This window comes from Mastigoproctus giganteus, chromosome 13 (assembly GCF_048544385.1).
Source record: "Mastigoproctus giganteus isolate SK-2022 chromosome 13, ASM4854438v1, whole genome shotgun sequence".
In the NCBI taxonomy this organism is placed as follows: domain Eukaryota; kingdom Metazoa; phylum Arthropoda; class Arachnida; order Uropygi; family Thelyphonidae; genus Mastigoproctus; species Mastigoproctus giganteus.
In genome coordinates this window covers 70,285,592-70,304,755 of record NC_143587.1, presented here as the reverse complement: position 1 = coordinate 70,304,755, position 19,164 = coordinate 70,285,592, and the positions used below count along the sequence as shown (strand labels likewise).

Sequence of the window (19,164 nt, the reverse complement as noted above, 5' to 3'; positions counted from 1 at the left end):
CACCTTCCAGACTTAAGTTCTGCAAATTGCAGCATCTGGAGACTAGGCACATGCGAGGTGATCTGATTGTGACATATAAGGCCTTGAATGGATTGAAGAACCTGAGGGAGTATAGATTCAAAGTGAGGAAAGACAGTTGTCAAATAGACATGCAGAAATGTGCTTTTAGCCAGCGGTTGGTTGATTGCTGGAACAAACTTCCATCTGTTGTTGTGGAAGTTGATAGCTTAAATAAATTCAAGGAATAAGTGGACAACCTTTTGGAGTGAATTGATGGGCAAAATGGGAAGGGTGATTTTTTTTTTTGGCTGATGCTGTATAAGCTTGCTTTCTTGCATCATGTGCCTCTACTAATGCTAATCCACAAAGGAGGTGCAAAGACAGGATAAAAAATTAATGACCTGTGAGTGTGAATTGAGTGGTGAGTAAGATCACGGAGTAAATGGCTAAAGATAAGGTAGTGAGCCATCTCAATAGGAACGATATTCTTAATGGATCATAGCTTGGGTTCATGAAAGTGAACTCTTGCCTGAACATTCTGATAAATCATTATGATGACATCGCAAACCAGTTTGATGCAAGAAACAATTTTGATGCTGTTTGCCCTTAACTTCAGTACAAAATTATATATCTGAACAGGATCATCAACAGTCGATGGTTCGGCTGTTGATGATCCTGTTCAGATAGCTGATAATCTGAATGAGTATTTTGCATCTAGATTCATACATGAGGAATTATTAAGGGAGGAAAATGCCAGAAGTTTAACAAACTGCAACAGGGTGCTTAATGATTTTACAATTACTGAGAGCAAAGTGGAGGAGAAATTGTTGAAGTTAAACATAAGGAAGGCACCTTGGATGGATGGGATCTGTCCAGTTATATTAAAGCAGGTGGCAAAGGAAGTAAGCTTAGCCATAATTATGAAAGCATACTTGGACTGGAGATGTGCAAATGTATCCCCAATTCACAAAGGGGGATCTAAGGGTGACACGAGTAATTACAGACCAGTTAGTTTAACTTCTGTTCCAGGGAAAATAATGGAGTCACTGGTTACAGATGCATTGCAGGATCATCTAGACAAGATTGCAGTAATAATTCAGACACAGCTTGGGTTTGTTAAGGGACAGTGTTGTCTCTCAAATTTGATTGGATACTATGATGTGGTTATAAAGGAACTGGAGGCAAAAAATAATTTTGATATCATATACTTGGATTTCAGGAAAGCTTTTGACACTGTTGTGCATGGTATAAAAATTGGAGTGGTACAGTATTAAGGTGAAGTTGCTACAATGGATAAAAGGGTGGTTGAGTGACATAGAGTGGTAATCAGTGGACACTGCTTTTTGTGGACTAATGTTATTAGTGGAGTCCCCCAGGGTTCGGTGTTGGGCCCGCTGTTGTTTTGTATATTTTTTAGTGATATTGATGAAGGTATATCAGGCTTAATGTTGAAGTTTGCAGATGATACAAAGGTTGGCAGGGTTGTTAATGACAATAATGGCACTGTGCTACATATGTACTGCATATGGGGTCGCCTCCGTAGCCAGGTGGGAAGGAGTAGCAGTGTGTAGCACACGCTTCTTGATTAGACCATGTGTATCTCTTTATGCTCACAGATTACTAAATTAATGGTTCCTTTCAGCAAGATAATGCATATTATACTTCACAGGCCTGCTCAGCTACCAGATTTCAATTTGATGTAAGTAATCTGTGGGATCAAGTGAATGAGCTATCATGACAGATTTACCACTGCCCAAGCTGAGGTAACTGTGGGATGCAAATGAGTCTGTGTGGGTCAGTGTCTCTATGAAGCAATTCTGGCACCAATGCCCCAACAACTCAAGGCTGTTCTAAGGGCTAAATGAGGGATCAATAACTTTCCACACAGCGTACAATTTTTTAATTATTGTATCTGTATTTTAATTATTTACTGTTTGTTTGTTGTTTGTTATTTGGTTTTTAGGAGCATTAAAAACTAAGGCCATATTGCTCCGGGAATATGCGATGGTCATTCCCTTGACCTTTCCGCATCCTCCGTATTTGGTGGTGACGGGCTCGAACCTCGGTCTAATCAAGAAGCGTGTGCTATGCACTGCTGCTCCTTCCCACCTGGCTACGGAGGCGCCTTAATTATTTACTCAAAAGTTTGTTTGTTTGTTTGTTATTTGGTTTTTAGGAGCATTAGCAACTAAGGCCATATTGCTCCGAGGATATGCAGTGGTCATTCATTCCCTGACCTCTCCACATCCTCCGTATTTGGTGGTAACAGGCTTGAGCCCCAGTCTAATCAAGAAGCGTGTGCTACGCACTGCTGCTCCTGCCCACCTGGCTACGGACGATCCTCACTAAAAAGACATTACATAAAGTGAATATGACTAAAGCATCAAACTGAGGTCAAACAGGGAACATGTGACTCTGGCTGCAAGCATAGCTGTATAATCAGAACATGTCAAGTCCTACTTGATTCATATTACAATTATGAAGATATAATAAGCAAGTTGTTGTTGATATATATCTATTTTTTTGGTGCACCCACTACTTTGTTCATGGTGTATTACAAGTTCACTGTAGTGCATTGACCCCACCTCTGTCTTACCCCCCCCAGTCTTCAGTCTCCCTACCCTCTCTCTAACTTTGCAGCTGTGTCTAATGAAACCAAAATTATTCCAAACCCACACTTAAAAACTTAAGTTACCCGTGCAACAACCCTATTACCATTTGGCCAATCCCCTTTCAGCGTAAATTATAGTAACTTTTTTTTTTTTTTTTTAGGTCTTAGCCACTGAAATCTCAGGAAATTAGGTGGCAGGACTTGCCAGAGTAAATATAACTATACTGGGTGTACGTGGTATGCCTCCACAGGGCATAGTGTGGTCAACAGTGGGTCCCATTACGAGCCTAACAGCTAAAAGGCCATATGAATAATAGTACAAAACATTACACACCTCCATATCCATACACACTTTTAAATCTCTGGCCTCTACAGTGTACTGTATCACACGACAATGTATACTGCGCAGAGATGGGGAAAAACCCTGGTGCCATTTGACCCAAAACACTTTACACTGCCTTTCACCACTATGAAAAACCTTCCTGCATCTTTTTTTTCATTGTTTGATGGCTTATTAATCATTATCTACGATTGTGGAAGATAGATCATTCACTAAAGTTGATTATTCACTGACTCTGTCCCCCCACTCAAAACAGTGGATAACCAATGATCTACTGTATATAGAAAATGTAGCCAATATAAGTAATAACTTCACATTAGATTGAAGGAGTGATTAGAGATTCACTCCTTTCAACCACCTACTGTCATACGGGTACTACTGAAAGTGGGATTTGAAACTGAACACTACTCAGTACAGCCTAGCACTCCTGCTAATTTGGCTACCAGGCCCGACTGCCTCATATAGGTACTGGAAACAAAGCTATCACTTAGCCCTTACTTTAGTGCTTGTAAGTGATGAAATTAATTTACTTATTGGGTTGGTGTCAAAAACATAGTGACCTCAAAGAGACTGCTTTAAATGCAATGAAGATATCCTGAGTAAAGGTTAAAAATAAAGATAATTGCCAAAAAAAGACAGTAAACTAAAGAAATGAGTAGGTTTATCATATATCAAGCAGTTTTTGAAAGCATCTAGAGAGCATGCTTTTTAATATTGGGTTCCAATATTCATTAATAATTTCTTGTCGTTTATGTATAGGTGGCTTTACTGGAATATAGAATCATAAAGATATACACCTTATGGACTGCTAATAATGTTTCTATCCTTATTTTTGATAAATACTTTCAATATTGCTTTTTATTGGCATTATGTAAATAGATTGCTGTTATTTAGCAATTAAGGATTAACATTTGTACAGAAGATCACTTTGGCTCATTTTTTTAAAAAAACTTACTCATATTTTTATTGATATATACTGTATATTATAAACTTTTCTTTGTCTTCAGATAATACAATATGAAAATTCCTCTGGATAAAAATATCCAATATGCAAAGAAGCAATACTATATTTAGCAAACAGCATCGAGCAATCTAGATTGATGGAATTTAATTACACTATCCTCATTTACAATTTTCTTACCTTTTGGCTCATCCACATGGATAAATACCATTCCTTCAGAAGAATCTACCACTTTGTAAAACTGGAAAGAGAGGGATAAAAAAAAAAAAAAAAAAAAAAGAAGAAAAACTATACATAACCAAGAATGATTTATATTAGTATTATTAACTATTAAGAGCTTATGTCTGACAATGCAAGTTCTCCATACAAAATAATAAAACAAGATCACTCATTCGGTTTCACTCTCCTCCCTCAATCCATAGTGTTAAGATGCCTATTGCTTTTCTCTTTATTATAACTGGAAATGACATTCTTATAATTTGAAAGTTCAAGGGGAAAAAAAAGATAATTACCAATAATTGCACTATAAATTTCCTTTAGAAGGATATTAACACAAGCATTAATGTTTGTAAATAAAAACCACTACAATATAATAAAGAGTTAAAGAGAAGTAAAGAGAATCCGAGAATAAAAAAAAAAAAAATTAAAAAATTAAAATAAATAAATAAATAAAAAAAAGTGTTCATCTTGGGTGCATGCATATCCACTTAATACTGAAAGATAAATGGAACCGATAACATTTCAAAAGAATAAGTGCAGATAAAAGTAAAGGAGGATTTATAATTTGCAGAAAGAAATTGCATAAAAAATCAAGGTACAGTAACAACCAAATTTACGAACAAGAATATTTTACACCACAAATTCACTTTACAAACTCAATGCCTTAGAAGAAGCAGAATAGAGAGTACTACCAAAATCTTCACTTGATCTTGGCAAGTTATGCTCAATTTTGGCAGCTGTGCAGTACTCTACCTTTCAAAAGTAGAATGAATGAGAATGAAATAGTAGGACCACATAAATCCAGTATCACTGGACTAGTACAAGTTGGATTTTTGAAAATTCTTATTTTAGGAAAGTTATGAATATAGCCTAAGTATTTAGAAATAATTCATATTATGCAGATATTCTATAATCAGCAAGCTGCATAAAATTATTCTGATAGCATAATGTAATGTGTACAGTAATATGATCAAAGGAAAAAAAAAATTTTTTTCACCAATTTCTGAATTCAGGGAAGAGCTTTTAATTGCATAATGAAGACGTATGTGAACTGATGATGCTGGATTGATCCAATGAGTAACATGCCTGCCCAAGAAACAAAGGTCACGGGTTCAAATTACACCTCTTGTATAGGTATTATACTACTGTACATACTACTAAGTATCATACTAGATAGTATGAATCAGAGCTGTACTACTCAATATGTTCTTCGTTGATAATAATATTAGTAAATAATAAGAGGAGTTTACCTCAATATAGTGCATAGAACACTTCCGTATGATACCCTCCAGAAATTAAAACGGAAAAAACAAAAAAACGACAACTTACCGGTACATTAGAGTAAAATATAAATAATTAAATAATCAATTTAACACAATTCAAATCGATTTAAAACAATTAAAAATCTAATTAATGCAATTAAAAGAATCTAACAAAAATATTCAAAACGATTTTCCTTCCTGAAGCTGACAACGCTTTTCGACCATATGTCGTGATCACAGGAATGAAAATTACCAAATCGGGTTAAACCTGGTACTTAAATAGAGATTATTTGTCTTCGCGCATGCGCGTAAAGGTCCACGCATCGGAGATCAAATATGGCCGCCGAACATTAACAGAATTCTCGTGTAATTTAATTTAAATGGTTTCTGCAATTAATAGTCGCGTATAATTACGTTGAACATTAAGTATTTTGGCTTCGTTAAATAAAAAAAGTATGTTTTTCGTTAATGGCATGAAAGGCTAATTCTGACGCTGCTGAACGAGAAGCACGAACTGAGGCTTCATGTTGATTTACCCGAATATTAAGAGAAAATCGGGTCTAACCCTGATAAGACGAGTCGCAATCACCGCAAGAAATGTTGTATACCAGATCATTAATTTGTGTTGCGAACGCTGAAAGAACCGAGCGATTGTTCAGTATAGTGTGTAACTTCCGTATTGGCCTAGCTACAATTTTAAATTCGGTATCTTTAAAGAATCTGTTAAGCTGTTTGTGCCACTTTTCAACATATGGGCCAGAAATAAAGTATTTTTTGATATTACTATTGTTGATTGGTGTAGTATTTTGTATCCTATCCTTAGCTTGTACCCTAATTCGGTTTATTGTGGTAATGGAATAACCCCTGTTTAAGAATCTGCTAGTTAATATTTGTATTTCTGAGTCCAAAGCAGATTCCGTCGTTGAATATTCATAGGCATTAAGAAATTGATTAAAGATAATCGATCTTTTGTAGGTGAACGGGTGACAGCTATTATAATGTAGAAGCATACCGGTGTTTGTAGGTTTTCGATAGATGCTAAATTGTATTTTATTCGAGTCCCGGGTAAGAGTGAAATTTAGAAAGTTTAATGACTTAGTATCCGTATCCTCCCTTTCCAATGTAAATTTGAGTCTAGAATGAATATTATTAAACGATTGTAAAATGTCTTGGATAGTATTACTATCGGTAATAACTAGAACATCATCTAAATACCTCCCATAGTATGTTCGAAAAGGTGTCAAATGTATCTGCTCAATCGTTGAGAGATAGATCTCTGACATTAAGCCACTCAGGCTCAAACCCATTGGTAATCCAAAAATTTGTTTGTATACCTTGTCTCGAAAGGTGATGTAGTTAGCCTCAACTAACAGTTTAATTAAGTGAAAAATTTCCTTAATAGATAGCTTTGTATAATTAATCGGTGTCGAGTTTTTATTTAACATATCCCAAATAATATCTGATGTGTATTCAACGTTTACATTCGTATATAATGAGGTAACATCTAGTGAGAATAAATTGTCATTGTCGCCGAGTCTACAGTCTTTAAGTTTATTAAATAATGTATCGTAGTTCTTAATCCCAAATTGTATTACCTGTCTAAAGGGTTTTATAATGTTATATACATGTGTGGCTAAGGATGAAAATGCCGAGTTCCTGTAGGAAACAATAGGTCGAATAGGAAACCCAGTCTTGTGTAATTTTACCTGACCGAAAAGTGCAGGAATATTGTATGTTCTGGACTTCAATTCCTTTAACTGAACCATAGTAATGTAGTCATTTTTTCGATACGTGGTTAACGTTTTATTGTATTGATTGACCAAATTGGTAAACAGTGCCGGGTCTACTTCACGATAAGTGGAGGTATCTGACACAACTGAATCTAACTTATTAATATAATCATGTTTATCTAGTATTACCACTGTATCTCCTTTATCTGCCCTCTGTATAATAATGTCCTTATTTCCCCGAAGTTCTCGTAAAGCTGAACTGTCATGTGTATTCAATTTAGGAAGTCGCGTTTCTTTTATGTTATTCACTACTTGGTTAACTTGTTGAATAAATACATCTTTTTGTGGAACATTTCGAAGTCCAAATTCAATATCAATTACGCATTGTTTTTTAGGCAGTTTTCGAGGTGGTAAATTATAATTTAGTCCTTTGGATAAAAGCGAAATCTGGTCCTGTGATAGTGTACACGAGGAAAGATTCGTAACCTGCTGATGTCAGTTCGTTGGATAATTGGTGAGGGGGTGTTCGTGAACTAGCTGGCATATTCTGTGGTAACACATTGTGTGTCTGTGGGGGGGGATGTCACCCAACTCGTATGAACTTGGTCGCAAGCCCGCGACAATGTGTTAGAATTCGCATGAACGTGTCTTGACCTATCCGATAATGTTTGCAACTTATTAACATGTCTGTTTTTTTATTTCTGAGGCCTGTGCTTCCCGTCGCAAATCTATGGAGGTCTTCAAAACAGACCAATCGTTCGGATGTAGATAATTTTTTATTTTATCACGAAGCTTCCTAACCTGAGAAAGGTATTTTTGTTTATTCGAATATCGAGATTTTAAGGCAAGTTTAACAATATTACGCGATGTCGCCAGTGTTAGTTGTTTTATGCCTGAAATTTTTTGATTTAAATTCACCCTGGCAAACTTTGGAATGATGTTGTTTTGAAGGCAATATTTTAGAAAAGAAATATGGTAACTTTGGGCCGAGTACCTTAGTGTAGATTTAATGTAATTTTGTATCAAGCCATTCAAAAAATAATCCATAGTTGTGTGTATCGAGGCGGGATTCGAACCCGCAACCTAATATAGACAGATCCGAAACTTTTATACAGAAACTATTAAGAAAAACAAAAAAACATCCTGGGAACGAGTTGTCCAAGTAACAGGAAATACTGAACCCTGGGAGTGGTGTATAAAATCACCACAAACAAACTCCCCAGAGGCAAAGTGATGACGGCAACAAAGACGGCACAAGGAACACTCACTGCAACATGGCAGGACTCAATAAAGAAGTCAATAAAGAAGGACTCAATAATAAAGGACTCAACTCAGCAATCTAATCCAAGACCCACCAGGCATACTAACAGAGGACCAGAAAGCCATCTGCCAAGCAAACGAAGAATACGAGACCCAACAACTAGAACCCCCTTTCACAGCCAACGAACTACAAGAAGCGGTATCACAAACCAGGAAAAAAAGTGCCCTGGCCCCGATCTCATCGAGCCGGAAATGGTCAAGAAAGCAGCGGAGGTTATGCCGGACCTCCTGCTCCGACTGTACACCTGTATCAAAGCGAGCCAGTTCCCCACCAGCTGAAGGACGGCCAATCTAAAACTGATCCTCAAAAATCGAAACAGACACCAGGAAAATCCCAATTCACATAGACCCATAGCCTTATTGTCGACACTAAGCAAGCTTTACAAAAGATTATTACATAAAAGGATCCACAACCACTATAATGAGGCAAACCTGAATTCACCCAAGCAATACAGCTTCAAATCGGGATCTTCGACCATAGATGCTGTCCAAGGCCTAATCACCAAAGCGATGCAGTGTACCAAGAAATATTTCCTTGTCATAGCCGTCGACTTTGCTGGGGCGTTCCACACCCTCTGGTGGCCGAGCGTCCTTTGCAGGCTCAGGGCAGCGAGAACACCAAGCAATTTGTACAGGAGCATCAAAACTTATCTCTCGGACAGAAACGTCCAAGTAATAACGCCCTACAAGAAGTTGACCTGGCCGGTCCGCAGGGGCTGCCCTCAGGGATCTGTCCTGGGGCCGCTCCCGTGGAATATAGTGTTTGACGAGTTCCTCACCATGGACCTGGGGGAGGTGGAGGTCCAGGCCTTCGCAGACGACCTCGTACTGACGGTCACGGCAGATTCCAGACAGCACCTTGAAATGCTTGCAAACCAAGCCCTTGAAACCTTGCAGGACTGGGCAAAACTACACACCTTAACAACCTCGCCAACGAAGATGGAATCAGTACTACTGAGAGGGAGGTTAAACCTTAGAAGACCGCCACAAATCAAGCTGGCAGGACAAACAATCAAACTGTCAACGCAAATTAAATATCTAGGACTGATCATCGATCAGAACTTATCATTTAAACCGCAGCTAATCTATCTAAAAGAGAAACTGCGGAAATACACAGCGCTTGTTGCCAGAGTTACACGCAGGGACTGGGGGCTAAACAGGAGAACCCTGTCCCTGTATTATAAAGCCATCTTCATCATCCCGATAATAACATATGGATCTCCCATATGGTACAAGAAAGCAGGAACAGCAGTGAATAAAAGGATACTGGACACGATCCAACGCAACATATTATTAACAATAACAAGAGCATGTAACACGGTTAGTACGAGTGCCCTACAGGTCCTTGCAGGGACCCTACCCTTGGATTTGGAGGTGTTTGTGTATGTTTGTTTGTGATTTGGTTTTTAGGAGCATTAGCAACTAAGGCCATATTGCTCCGGGATATGCGGGGGTCATTCCCAGACCTTTTCCGCATCCTCCGTATTTGGTGGTGACGGGCTCGAACCCCGGTTTAATCAAGAAGCGTGTGCTACGCACTGCTGCTCCTTCCCACCTGGCTACGGAGGCGCCTGGATTTGGAGGTAACCCGCTGCGGACTTATGTATCTACTAGCCAAAGGAACCCAAACCACCTACAATGGTCTTACCATTGACATCACCAATAACAGGAAAAACGAGAAACAAAAAATAGTGGACCACCTCGTACAAATTTGGCAGAGAAGATGAACAGACGTGGAAAAAGGAGTGGTAACAAAAAAATTTATTTCCCAAGTAACCAAGCTGTATCCCAAGGCTCCCGCATGGCTGTACCCAGGCCTAAACACTACTTTCTACTCACCGGCCATGGGCCTTTCAAGGCCAAATTAAATGCCATGGGCATAATCGAGGAATCACGCTGTCTCTGCGGTGAACTAGAAACATGGCATCACGTTATGCATCAGTGTGAAATATACGAAGACATCAGATGTCAAATGATCACGAGAATTAAATACATCCCTAACACCCAGGAACCCCATCTCCTGGACACACCAGAAGAATTTGCAGCCTTTAGTCGCTTTGACCAGGATGTCTTCTCCAGAAGAAAACGACAAATAGCCATCCACCAAGGCCAACAGGAGTAATGAAACCAAATATGGACACCAAGGAATACGAGAAACTAAGGATGGCGATATCAACCAATGATGATGACCAAAGAAAGAGGAACACAAGTATGCGGCTTGCCCCATGAGTGACAATGAAGAAAAATAGACGTGAGACAAAGGCCATATTGGAGACTTGAAGAGGGCACTCTAGCCCTCTTTACCTATAATTCCTAACTCCCCGGGAGGAGGGGACGGCCACACGGTCCCCCCTTCTCGCCTTGTTTCCTCTCTGGTGGGGCATGGGCATGCCCCACTGAAACTGGGGCCGCCTTCTCTATTGGCTCCATACTTCTGCCTTTTCCCCCCAGTCTTCTGTCTCCCTCCCCTCTATCTTCACGCTAGCGAAGTCCCACACATCAAAATTAATATATCAAAACCGCCATATGCCCAGCATTCGGTCTAAGAAATTAAAGCGATAATATCCCCACATCAACGCAAATAACAAAAATCATTTTATTTTATTTTCTTGATGACCATTGGAATATGCCACCCAAATTTTTTTTTTTTTTTTGGTCCTAGCCGCTGAAATCTCAGGAAACTAAGTGGCAGGACCTGCCAGAGTAAACTAAGTCTACGGAGTTCCTGGCCTGCCCCCACGGAGCGTAAGCGGGGCAACTTTGGATCCCAACAGGGGTCCAGCGGCTAAATGGCCAGAAGAACAACGGTACACAACATTACATGATCCAAGATCCATACACTTTTAAATCTCTGGCATTTACAGTGTACTGTAATACACCACAACGTAAACTACGCGGAGATGGGGGGAACCCCATGGTGCCGCTTGACCCTAAAAACACTTACACACACTTACTACCTTTGGGTTGCTAGGCAGGCACTTTACCCACCTGGCTAGCCCGGTCAGCGTGAAATATGCAATTGCACTAACCTGTACATATGTGAAATGAATGAGGAAGTATTTGGAAGATTTAGATGTTCTCACAGATAGTTTGTTCTATTATTTTGATAATTCATGGCGTATTGAGAAGTAAGAAAAGGTGGCAAGGTCATGCTGTATGAAGTAATGAAATTTTTGGATATGGTGTACACATGGTAAGAATATGTCTAGCACCTTGACATAATGTGGCCTCTGCTACATCCCCCCACTTACACACTTCTCAGACTCCCTCCAGTCACTATCTAGTAGAGTAGATAGATTATACTAGTTCGGTCCAGTGAACTATCTAGCGAACGTCCTGCAAAACTGTTTTTGAGCTCTACCTCGAAATGTAAGGAAGATTGGATCTCTCTCTTGCCACAATGTTCATCATAAACTCAAAAGACATCAATCATACTGCATAATGGAATGCCAGAGTTTTGCTCTGAAGACTGAACATGGATTCCACCACTTCAAGCCTCCAATAACTACCATCAAGGGTAAAGGGAAGGGTTATTGCTTTTGTAAAGGTGTTCTCAAACAGTTTTTAAATTCTATACAGTGGGACCAACTGATGATGTTACCAACAGTGAATTCTAAATGGGAAGCATTCAAAGAAGTAATCTTGGAAACTACTAGGCTCTTTGTTCCAACTAAGAAATATTGTTCTAGGTTTAAGCCCAAATGAATGTCAGATGAAATAATGAGACTCGTGGCAGAGAAGAAAAATGCATGGGATGCATATAAACTATTAGGTGACACAGAAGCCTATGGTATATATAAGCTAGTCTGTAATTAAGTCACAAAGGAAGTTAGGCAAGTGAAGGCAGATTATGAGAAATTTTTGGCAATGGATGCAAAGAACAACAGTAAAGACTTCTTTACTTATATAAATGCTAAAAGGAAGTGGATGAATCAGATTGGTCCACTTGATATCAATGGTTTAACTGTAGATGATCATTCTCAGATAGCTGCCAATTTAAATGAGTGTTCTGCATTTACATTCGCACATGAGGAGTTATTCAAGGAGGAGAGGGCCGATTGTTTATCAAACTCTAACAGGGAGCTAAATGATTTTGTAATAACTGTGAGCAAAGTGGAAGAGAAATTGTTGAAGTTAAACATAAAGACACTTGGGGTGGATGGGATCTATCCAGTTATATTAAAGGAGGTGGCAAAGGAAGTAAGCAAACCCTTAGTCATAATTATAAGAGCATCCTTGGACTCAGGGAAAGTCCCCACAGACTGGAGAAAGGAGATATCACCCTTTGTGAATTGGACAGATATCTCCAATTCACAAAGGGTGACCCAAGTACAAAGGGTACTAGGAAAGTTTTGCAATACAGCTTTGTTTATTTAATTTTTTCAAAGTAATTTCCTCTACATTCAATACACCTCTCCATCCTCCGAAACCAATCTTTAAACCAGTTCTGCCAAGTTTCACATAGGGAGTAAAGCACACTCGTTGTCCCAAGCCCGTAGAAGGTCCTCATCACTGGAAAACCGCCTCCCTTTTAGCTTCATTTTCACATGCGGGAACAGTGCAAAGTCGCAGGGAGCAAGGTCTGGACTGTAGGGAGGGTGCTCGAGAAGTTTCAGTCCTGTCGTGGTCAAATATTCGGTGCAGGCTTTGGCGCGGTGAGCTGGAGCATTTTCGTGATGGAGGTACCAGGTGTCCATTCTTGACTTTGGCCGCAGGTTCTTCATAGATCCAATGACTTTAGGCAGGCATTGTTCAGTATACCACTTAGCTGTGACTGTCTTCTGCGTGTCCAAAACGACACGTTCCACAATTCCACTCGATTTGAAAAATACAGTTATCATTTTCTTCTTTACAGATTTCTGACAATTACGGGTGTGTCGTTATCATCAAAGACCCAAACTTTGTTTTGAGCCTTGGTCGGCAGATCGTAATAGTACAGCCAAGTCTCGTCACCTGTCACGATGTTGTTCACATACCGAGATTGTCCCTTATCAAACTTTTTTAACATCTCCCGGCACCAAGTCACACGTCGTGTCATCTGCTCTTCAGTCAGTTGATGCGGCACCCAGAGAGAACAAAGTTTCTTCACGTGCAAATGATCTTGCAGAATCAAACGAATTGCTGGTGCATTTAGGCCCAAAGTATCCTCTATCTGTTGGTAGGTCACTCGCCTGTTTTCGTCAAGCATTTTCCTCACAGCAGTGACGTTTTCCTCCGTAACTGACGTTCGTGGCCTTCCCGGCCTCTCAGAATCCACCAGAGTGAAATTTCCCCTTTGGAATTCTCTATACCACCTGAATATCGTTGTACGATGTGGACAATCATCATCTAGTGCAAGAGTCATTTCTTCTAAGCACTGGTCTATGGTTAAACCACGCACGAAATTATACCGCAAAACTGTCCTTATCTCATTTCGTGACTACGATGCCATCGCAAGCACTTTACACTCTCACTACTAATGAATAACTGAGCCCATCGACTTGGCGCGGCGGCTACTATGCACGTATGAACATGTCTCAACATGCAGCAACAAGCAGCTTCCTGTGATTCATTGTTGCGTCATATTGCAAAACTTTCCTAGTACCCTTTGTAATTACAGACCTGTTCGTATGACATCTGTTCCAGGGAAAATAATGGAGTTACTGGTTAAAGAAGCATTGCAGGATCATCTAGACATGACAGCAGTACTAATACAGACACAGAATGGGTTTTTTAAGGAGAAGTCTTGTCTGAACAATTTCATTGGATACTACGATGTGGTCACAAAAGAACTGGATGCAAAAAATAATTTTGATATCATATACTTGGATTTCAGGAAAGCTTTTGATACTGTTGCATATGGAAGATTGCTGTACAAATTGGAGTGGTATGGCATTAAGGGCAAGTTGCTGCAATGAATAAAGGGATGGTTGAGTTATTGTTATTTGTTATTTTTGGTTTTTAGGAGCATTAGCAACTAAGGCCATATTGCTCTGGGAAATGCGGTGGTCATTCTCTGACCTTTCCACATCCTCCGTATTTGGTGGTGATGGGCTCAAACCCCGGTCTAATCAAGAAGCGTGTGCTACGGACTGCTGCTCCTTCCCACCTGGCTACGGAGGCGCCTGATGGTTGAGTGGGAGATGGCAGAGAGTGGTAATAAATGGACAATTCTCTACGTGGACTAATGTTATTAGTGGATTCCCCCAGGGTTCGGTGCTGGGCCCATTGTTATTTTGTGTATTTATCAATGATAGTATATCAGGCTTAATGTCAAAGTTTGCAGATGATACAAAGGTTGGCAGGGTTGTTAATGACACTAAAGACAGTATGCTACTGCAAAAGGATCTAGAAAAGTTAGGCAGATGGACTGAGAAGCGGCAACTGAAGTTTAACATTGACAAATGCAAAGTACTGCATATGGGTAGCAGTAACCCAAGAGAAACGTACCAACCGCGTGGTACTACACTCAGGGAGGTGGAGAATGAAAAAGACCTGGGGGTAATTGTATAGTCAGATATGAAGTTCTCTGAGCAGTGCAGACAGGCTGCCAGAGCAGGTCATAGAGTTTTGTCAATGATATATAGGAATTTTGCTAGCAGAGACAAGGAGGTGATTATCCCTTTGTATAAGGCATTGGTCAGGCCACACCTTGAATATTGCATAAAGGTCTGGAGGCCTCACTTTAGGATGGATGTAGAGTTGCTAGAACGAGTACAGAGAAGGGCAATAAGATTGGTGAGAGGAATAAAGGGGTGCGCTTATGAAGAAAGGCTTAAGTTCTGCAAGTTGTAGCATCAGAAGACTAGGCACCTGCGAGGTGATCTGATTGAGGTGTATAAGGCCTTGAATGATTTGAGCAAGCTCAATGCTTCCACTTGCTCAGACTAAGAATCTGAGGGGGCAGAGATTCAAATGAGGAAAGACAGTTGTAGAATAGATGTGCAGAAGTTTGCTTTTAACCAGTGGATAGTTGATTGCTGGAACAGACTTCCATCTGTTGTTTTGGACGTTGATAGCTTAAATAAATTTAAGGGTGAACTAGACAAACGTTTGGAATTACCAGATGGACGAAATAGGAGGGCTTTTTTTTTTTTTTTTTTCGGCTGATGTTGTATAAGCTTGCTTTCTTGCATCATACACCTCAACTAATGCTAATACTAATGCTAAAAAGCAAAGTGGTTGTATTGTACCAGTTGATGAGAGTGCTCTACCAGGGGGTCAAGGTGTGGTGTAGGTGCCACACCTTTACTCCCTGCTTACATTGGTTCACAACTGGGCAGTCACCTATAGTGTGCTAGGTGCTACTTCAGGACTTGCACATGGGGTTTATATCCAGGGTTGCTAACAGTTCCACCATCATGATGGTGCAAGCAGAGGATTTGGCTGTCACGGACCAACTGGACTTTGTCATAATTAGGTCCACTTGACTTGAGTGTCACCTGACTATCAGTTCCATCAGCATTTTAGACTGCCAGGTAATAAGCACAGCTTGGCATATCTGAGAGAACGACTGTAACTGCCTCAAGGACCTATGAGAGTTACTAATTTTAAGGCCTTGACCCACCTACAGTATTTAGTTGATCTGCTTGCTTCTAAGAACAAACTTCATAGTTTCTTTTATAAGTATTCCTGATACATAGATAGGAAGTATGATTCATTTTTAGTAAATCTCAAAGATATTCCGATATATTTGGCAAGTGAGTGAGTACATATATGTACATGTATGTGTGCACATTTATATATATGTATTTGCACACTTGCCACGCTTCACAAACACCAATGTTATTACATTGTACTGCCAAGGAAAACAGATTTTCTGTGGCAGACACCAATGACTTAGGAATTCATTCCCATTAGCCAAAGGTTGTGGCATCACAGCCAAAATTCCCATTGTGTGTTTTACTTATTTTAACAAGTGCAATCTTAGTTCGTTAATTTCATATAAATGAGTAAGATAAATAAAAGTAGTGCTTTTAAAAATTACCAATACTACACAATGTTCAGCATTTATTTTTTAATAATTCAAGTATTTACTTCTTGTGTGATGTCATACAAACTGCATACAAATCAAGATTAAGATTTGATTAATATTTTTATTGTGCTATTAAAGCTTTTTAGCTTAACAGTTATGAGTGCATCTTATTATTCTGTTTAAATTGATTAACATTTTTTAAAATTTTACTTATACTTTAATTTACTTTTAATCTTATATTCACTATCTAAAATAGTAAATCAATCTCTCATAAAATGAATTAACTTTTATATACCTTACACTTCATATTACTGGACACACCACAGCTTACACGTGGCTTTCTGTAATGCACAGCAGTGGAAAAGTAGCATATACAATTTGCCAAAATTTCACTATCCATTAAAAAAAATCAGATAGCTTGAAACAACTTAAGTCAAAAATTTTTAGTTAACAAATTTTAAGTCTAAAATTTAAGTTAACAAAGATATTATCATACCATCTTAGTACCATAAAAAGTAGTAAACTTCTTCACATTACCTCATCACTGCGCATGGTAGGGAGTTGAACTTCATTCCATTTTGTACCTTCTGAAGTAGAAACTCTTAGTATTGTACTATTTTTGTTCTGTAATAGAGTGTTATGTTATACATAAGCAACACGTTACATTCACAAAAATCAATGAAACTATTAACATACACACACATTCATAGACATAAACGGTTGGTGTGTATGTTTAACATTGGTAGTATTAATCCCAACCTCAGAGGCCTTATTGTTAAATTTCTTAGTTTTAATTATTTAAATATCATCTGAATCATATCTGCAATAAGGCCTCTGAGGTTGGGATTATTCATACTACCAATTTTAAACACACACACCAACCGTTTATGACTGATTGAATAATGAAATAAAATAAAATAAAATGATAGAAAAGACTGTAAAATAATATTTACAAAAAACTTTTAATTATTTACAAAAAACTGAACTATAACAAAAATAAAAGAAATAAAATAAGTAAATAAGTTAAAATGCATTAAAATATAAATATAAAAGGGATAAAAAAGACGATAAAAACACTATTAGAGCTTTCGGAGGTGTCTACCTCCTTCCTCAGTAATAGTGAGACTTAAGCGACACATCCTTAAATACCAGGTTTTTTATCGCTTTTATATTTATACTTTAATGCATTTTAACTTATTTACTTATTTTATTTCTTTTTGTTATAGTTCAGTTTTTTGTAAATAATTAAAAGTTTTTTGTAAATATTATTTTACAGTCTTTTCTATCATTTTATTTTATTTTATTTCATTATTCAATCAGTCATAAACGGTTGGTGTGTGTGTTTAAAATTGGTATCATCTGAATCAGTTTTAGTAATTTATTGGCAAGATAAAGACGTTCTTAACACACTCTTAAAGATATTTAAAGGTCGAAAAAAAAAAAAAAAAAAACAGTGAACTAAAAATAGGTATTAAAATGTTTAATACAGTGAAATTGAACTATTTAAACTATTTTTGATTTTTGTGGCGCAAAAACAGCAAGGTTATAGTGCGCCAACTATTTAAACTAAGTGTATGTAAAGTACACTATTAGTTTAAATAGTTTAAAGTCAAAATAAATAGTCTAAATAGAAATAAAACACAGAAAACATAAATACCAAAAGTGATAAAAATATACTGACATGAAAGTATCTTCACCTTCTGGGTATTCACAACTTTCTTTAAAAAATGGAAGTACAATGGTGATATGTTTTTCTAAGTTGTGCCAAGGCAGCAGAGAAATGGTGAGCAAAACTGGCATCCCATTAATGCTGAATAGTGTAAAACTGTGGCCTCAATTATCAGGAAGAAGGCTATACCTATACTTGTTTGTGGGATCCACTCTGTCATATTCAATATCTAGTTTGCAATATAATTAGTTTCTTATCAAAAATTGAGTTATTAAGGCTTCCATTAGATCAGTCCCATAATTATGTCCAACAATTCTGCCAAAAATGCAATTAACCACTAATCAGCAGTCACCTTCTTCCTTAGTCTATCTCTAAATATTCTATGAGGCTCTGACATAAAGATCCTCAAAGTTGTGGTAATGTACACCACAAGCAATTTTTCTTTTGTAGAGAAGCGACATTTTAAGTAAATGGGAGACTAATGCTATGGAAGCAAGCCTAAATAATGTCAAGGGGTGTGTCAGAGTAGAAAACCATAAAAGAAAAATTAGCTTAATCATGTCTACAGTAATGAATCGGGCGTGTTGTCAATAAAATGAGTGAATTCATGCTTCTGGTCACAAAACACCAACATAAAAGAGCTAATGAAAATGTGGTATCACATAGAAATAGGGAAGTTGAGTTTCTCTATGGTATTTAGAATAAATTTAGAAAGGATAGGCAAGGCAGAAATTGGGGGGAGGGAATCATGCTTATTATCAAAAGTAGCCTGAGAATGGAAAAAAGCTTTCCAAGATTCAGAACTTATGCATGCCAGCACTGAATATCTGGTAGGCTACAGACCAGAAGATTGTGAGGAATACAATCAGAGCCTCTACATGCAGATGAAATGGGCAAGTAAATGTGAATGTCATATTATGTGTTATTTCAATTTGTCCCTTATGATTGGAGCAAGTGGGAATAAAAACTTGCCATGAGAAACAAAATTTTTAAATAAACTATATGATTACTATTTGTATCAGCATATTAGAGCAAACACTAAGAACACTAGATCTGATCATTTACCCACAAAATAGGTGATGCCACAGAGCTCACAGT

General features: G+C 38.1%; 1 protein-coding gene across 1 annotated transcript in view; it reads right to left on the bottom strand.

Annotated features, from left to right (window-relative positions):
• LOC150076150 (sortilin-like) overlaps positions 1–17,008 on the bottom strand; it is a 207,185-nt gene extending 190,177 nt beyond the window's left edge. The window contains exons 1-2 of the mRNA XM_090387580.1: positions 16,935–17,008; positions 4,093–4,153 (exon numbers count right to left, since the gene is read on the bottom strand). Of these exons, the coding sequence (XP_090243706.1) occupies positions 4,093–4,153; positions 16,935–16,949 (76 nt within the window). The 5' untranslated portion in view covers positions 16,950–17,008. The remainder of the gene's footprint in view (positions 1–4,092; positions 4,154–16,934) is intronic.
• Positions 17,009–19,164: the final 2,156 nt, after the last annotated feature.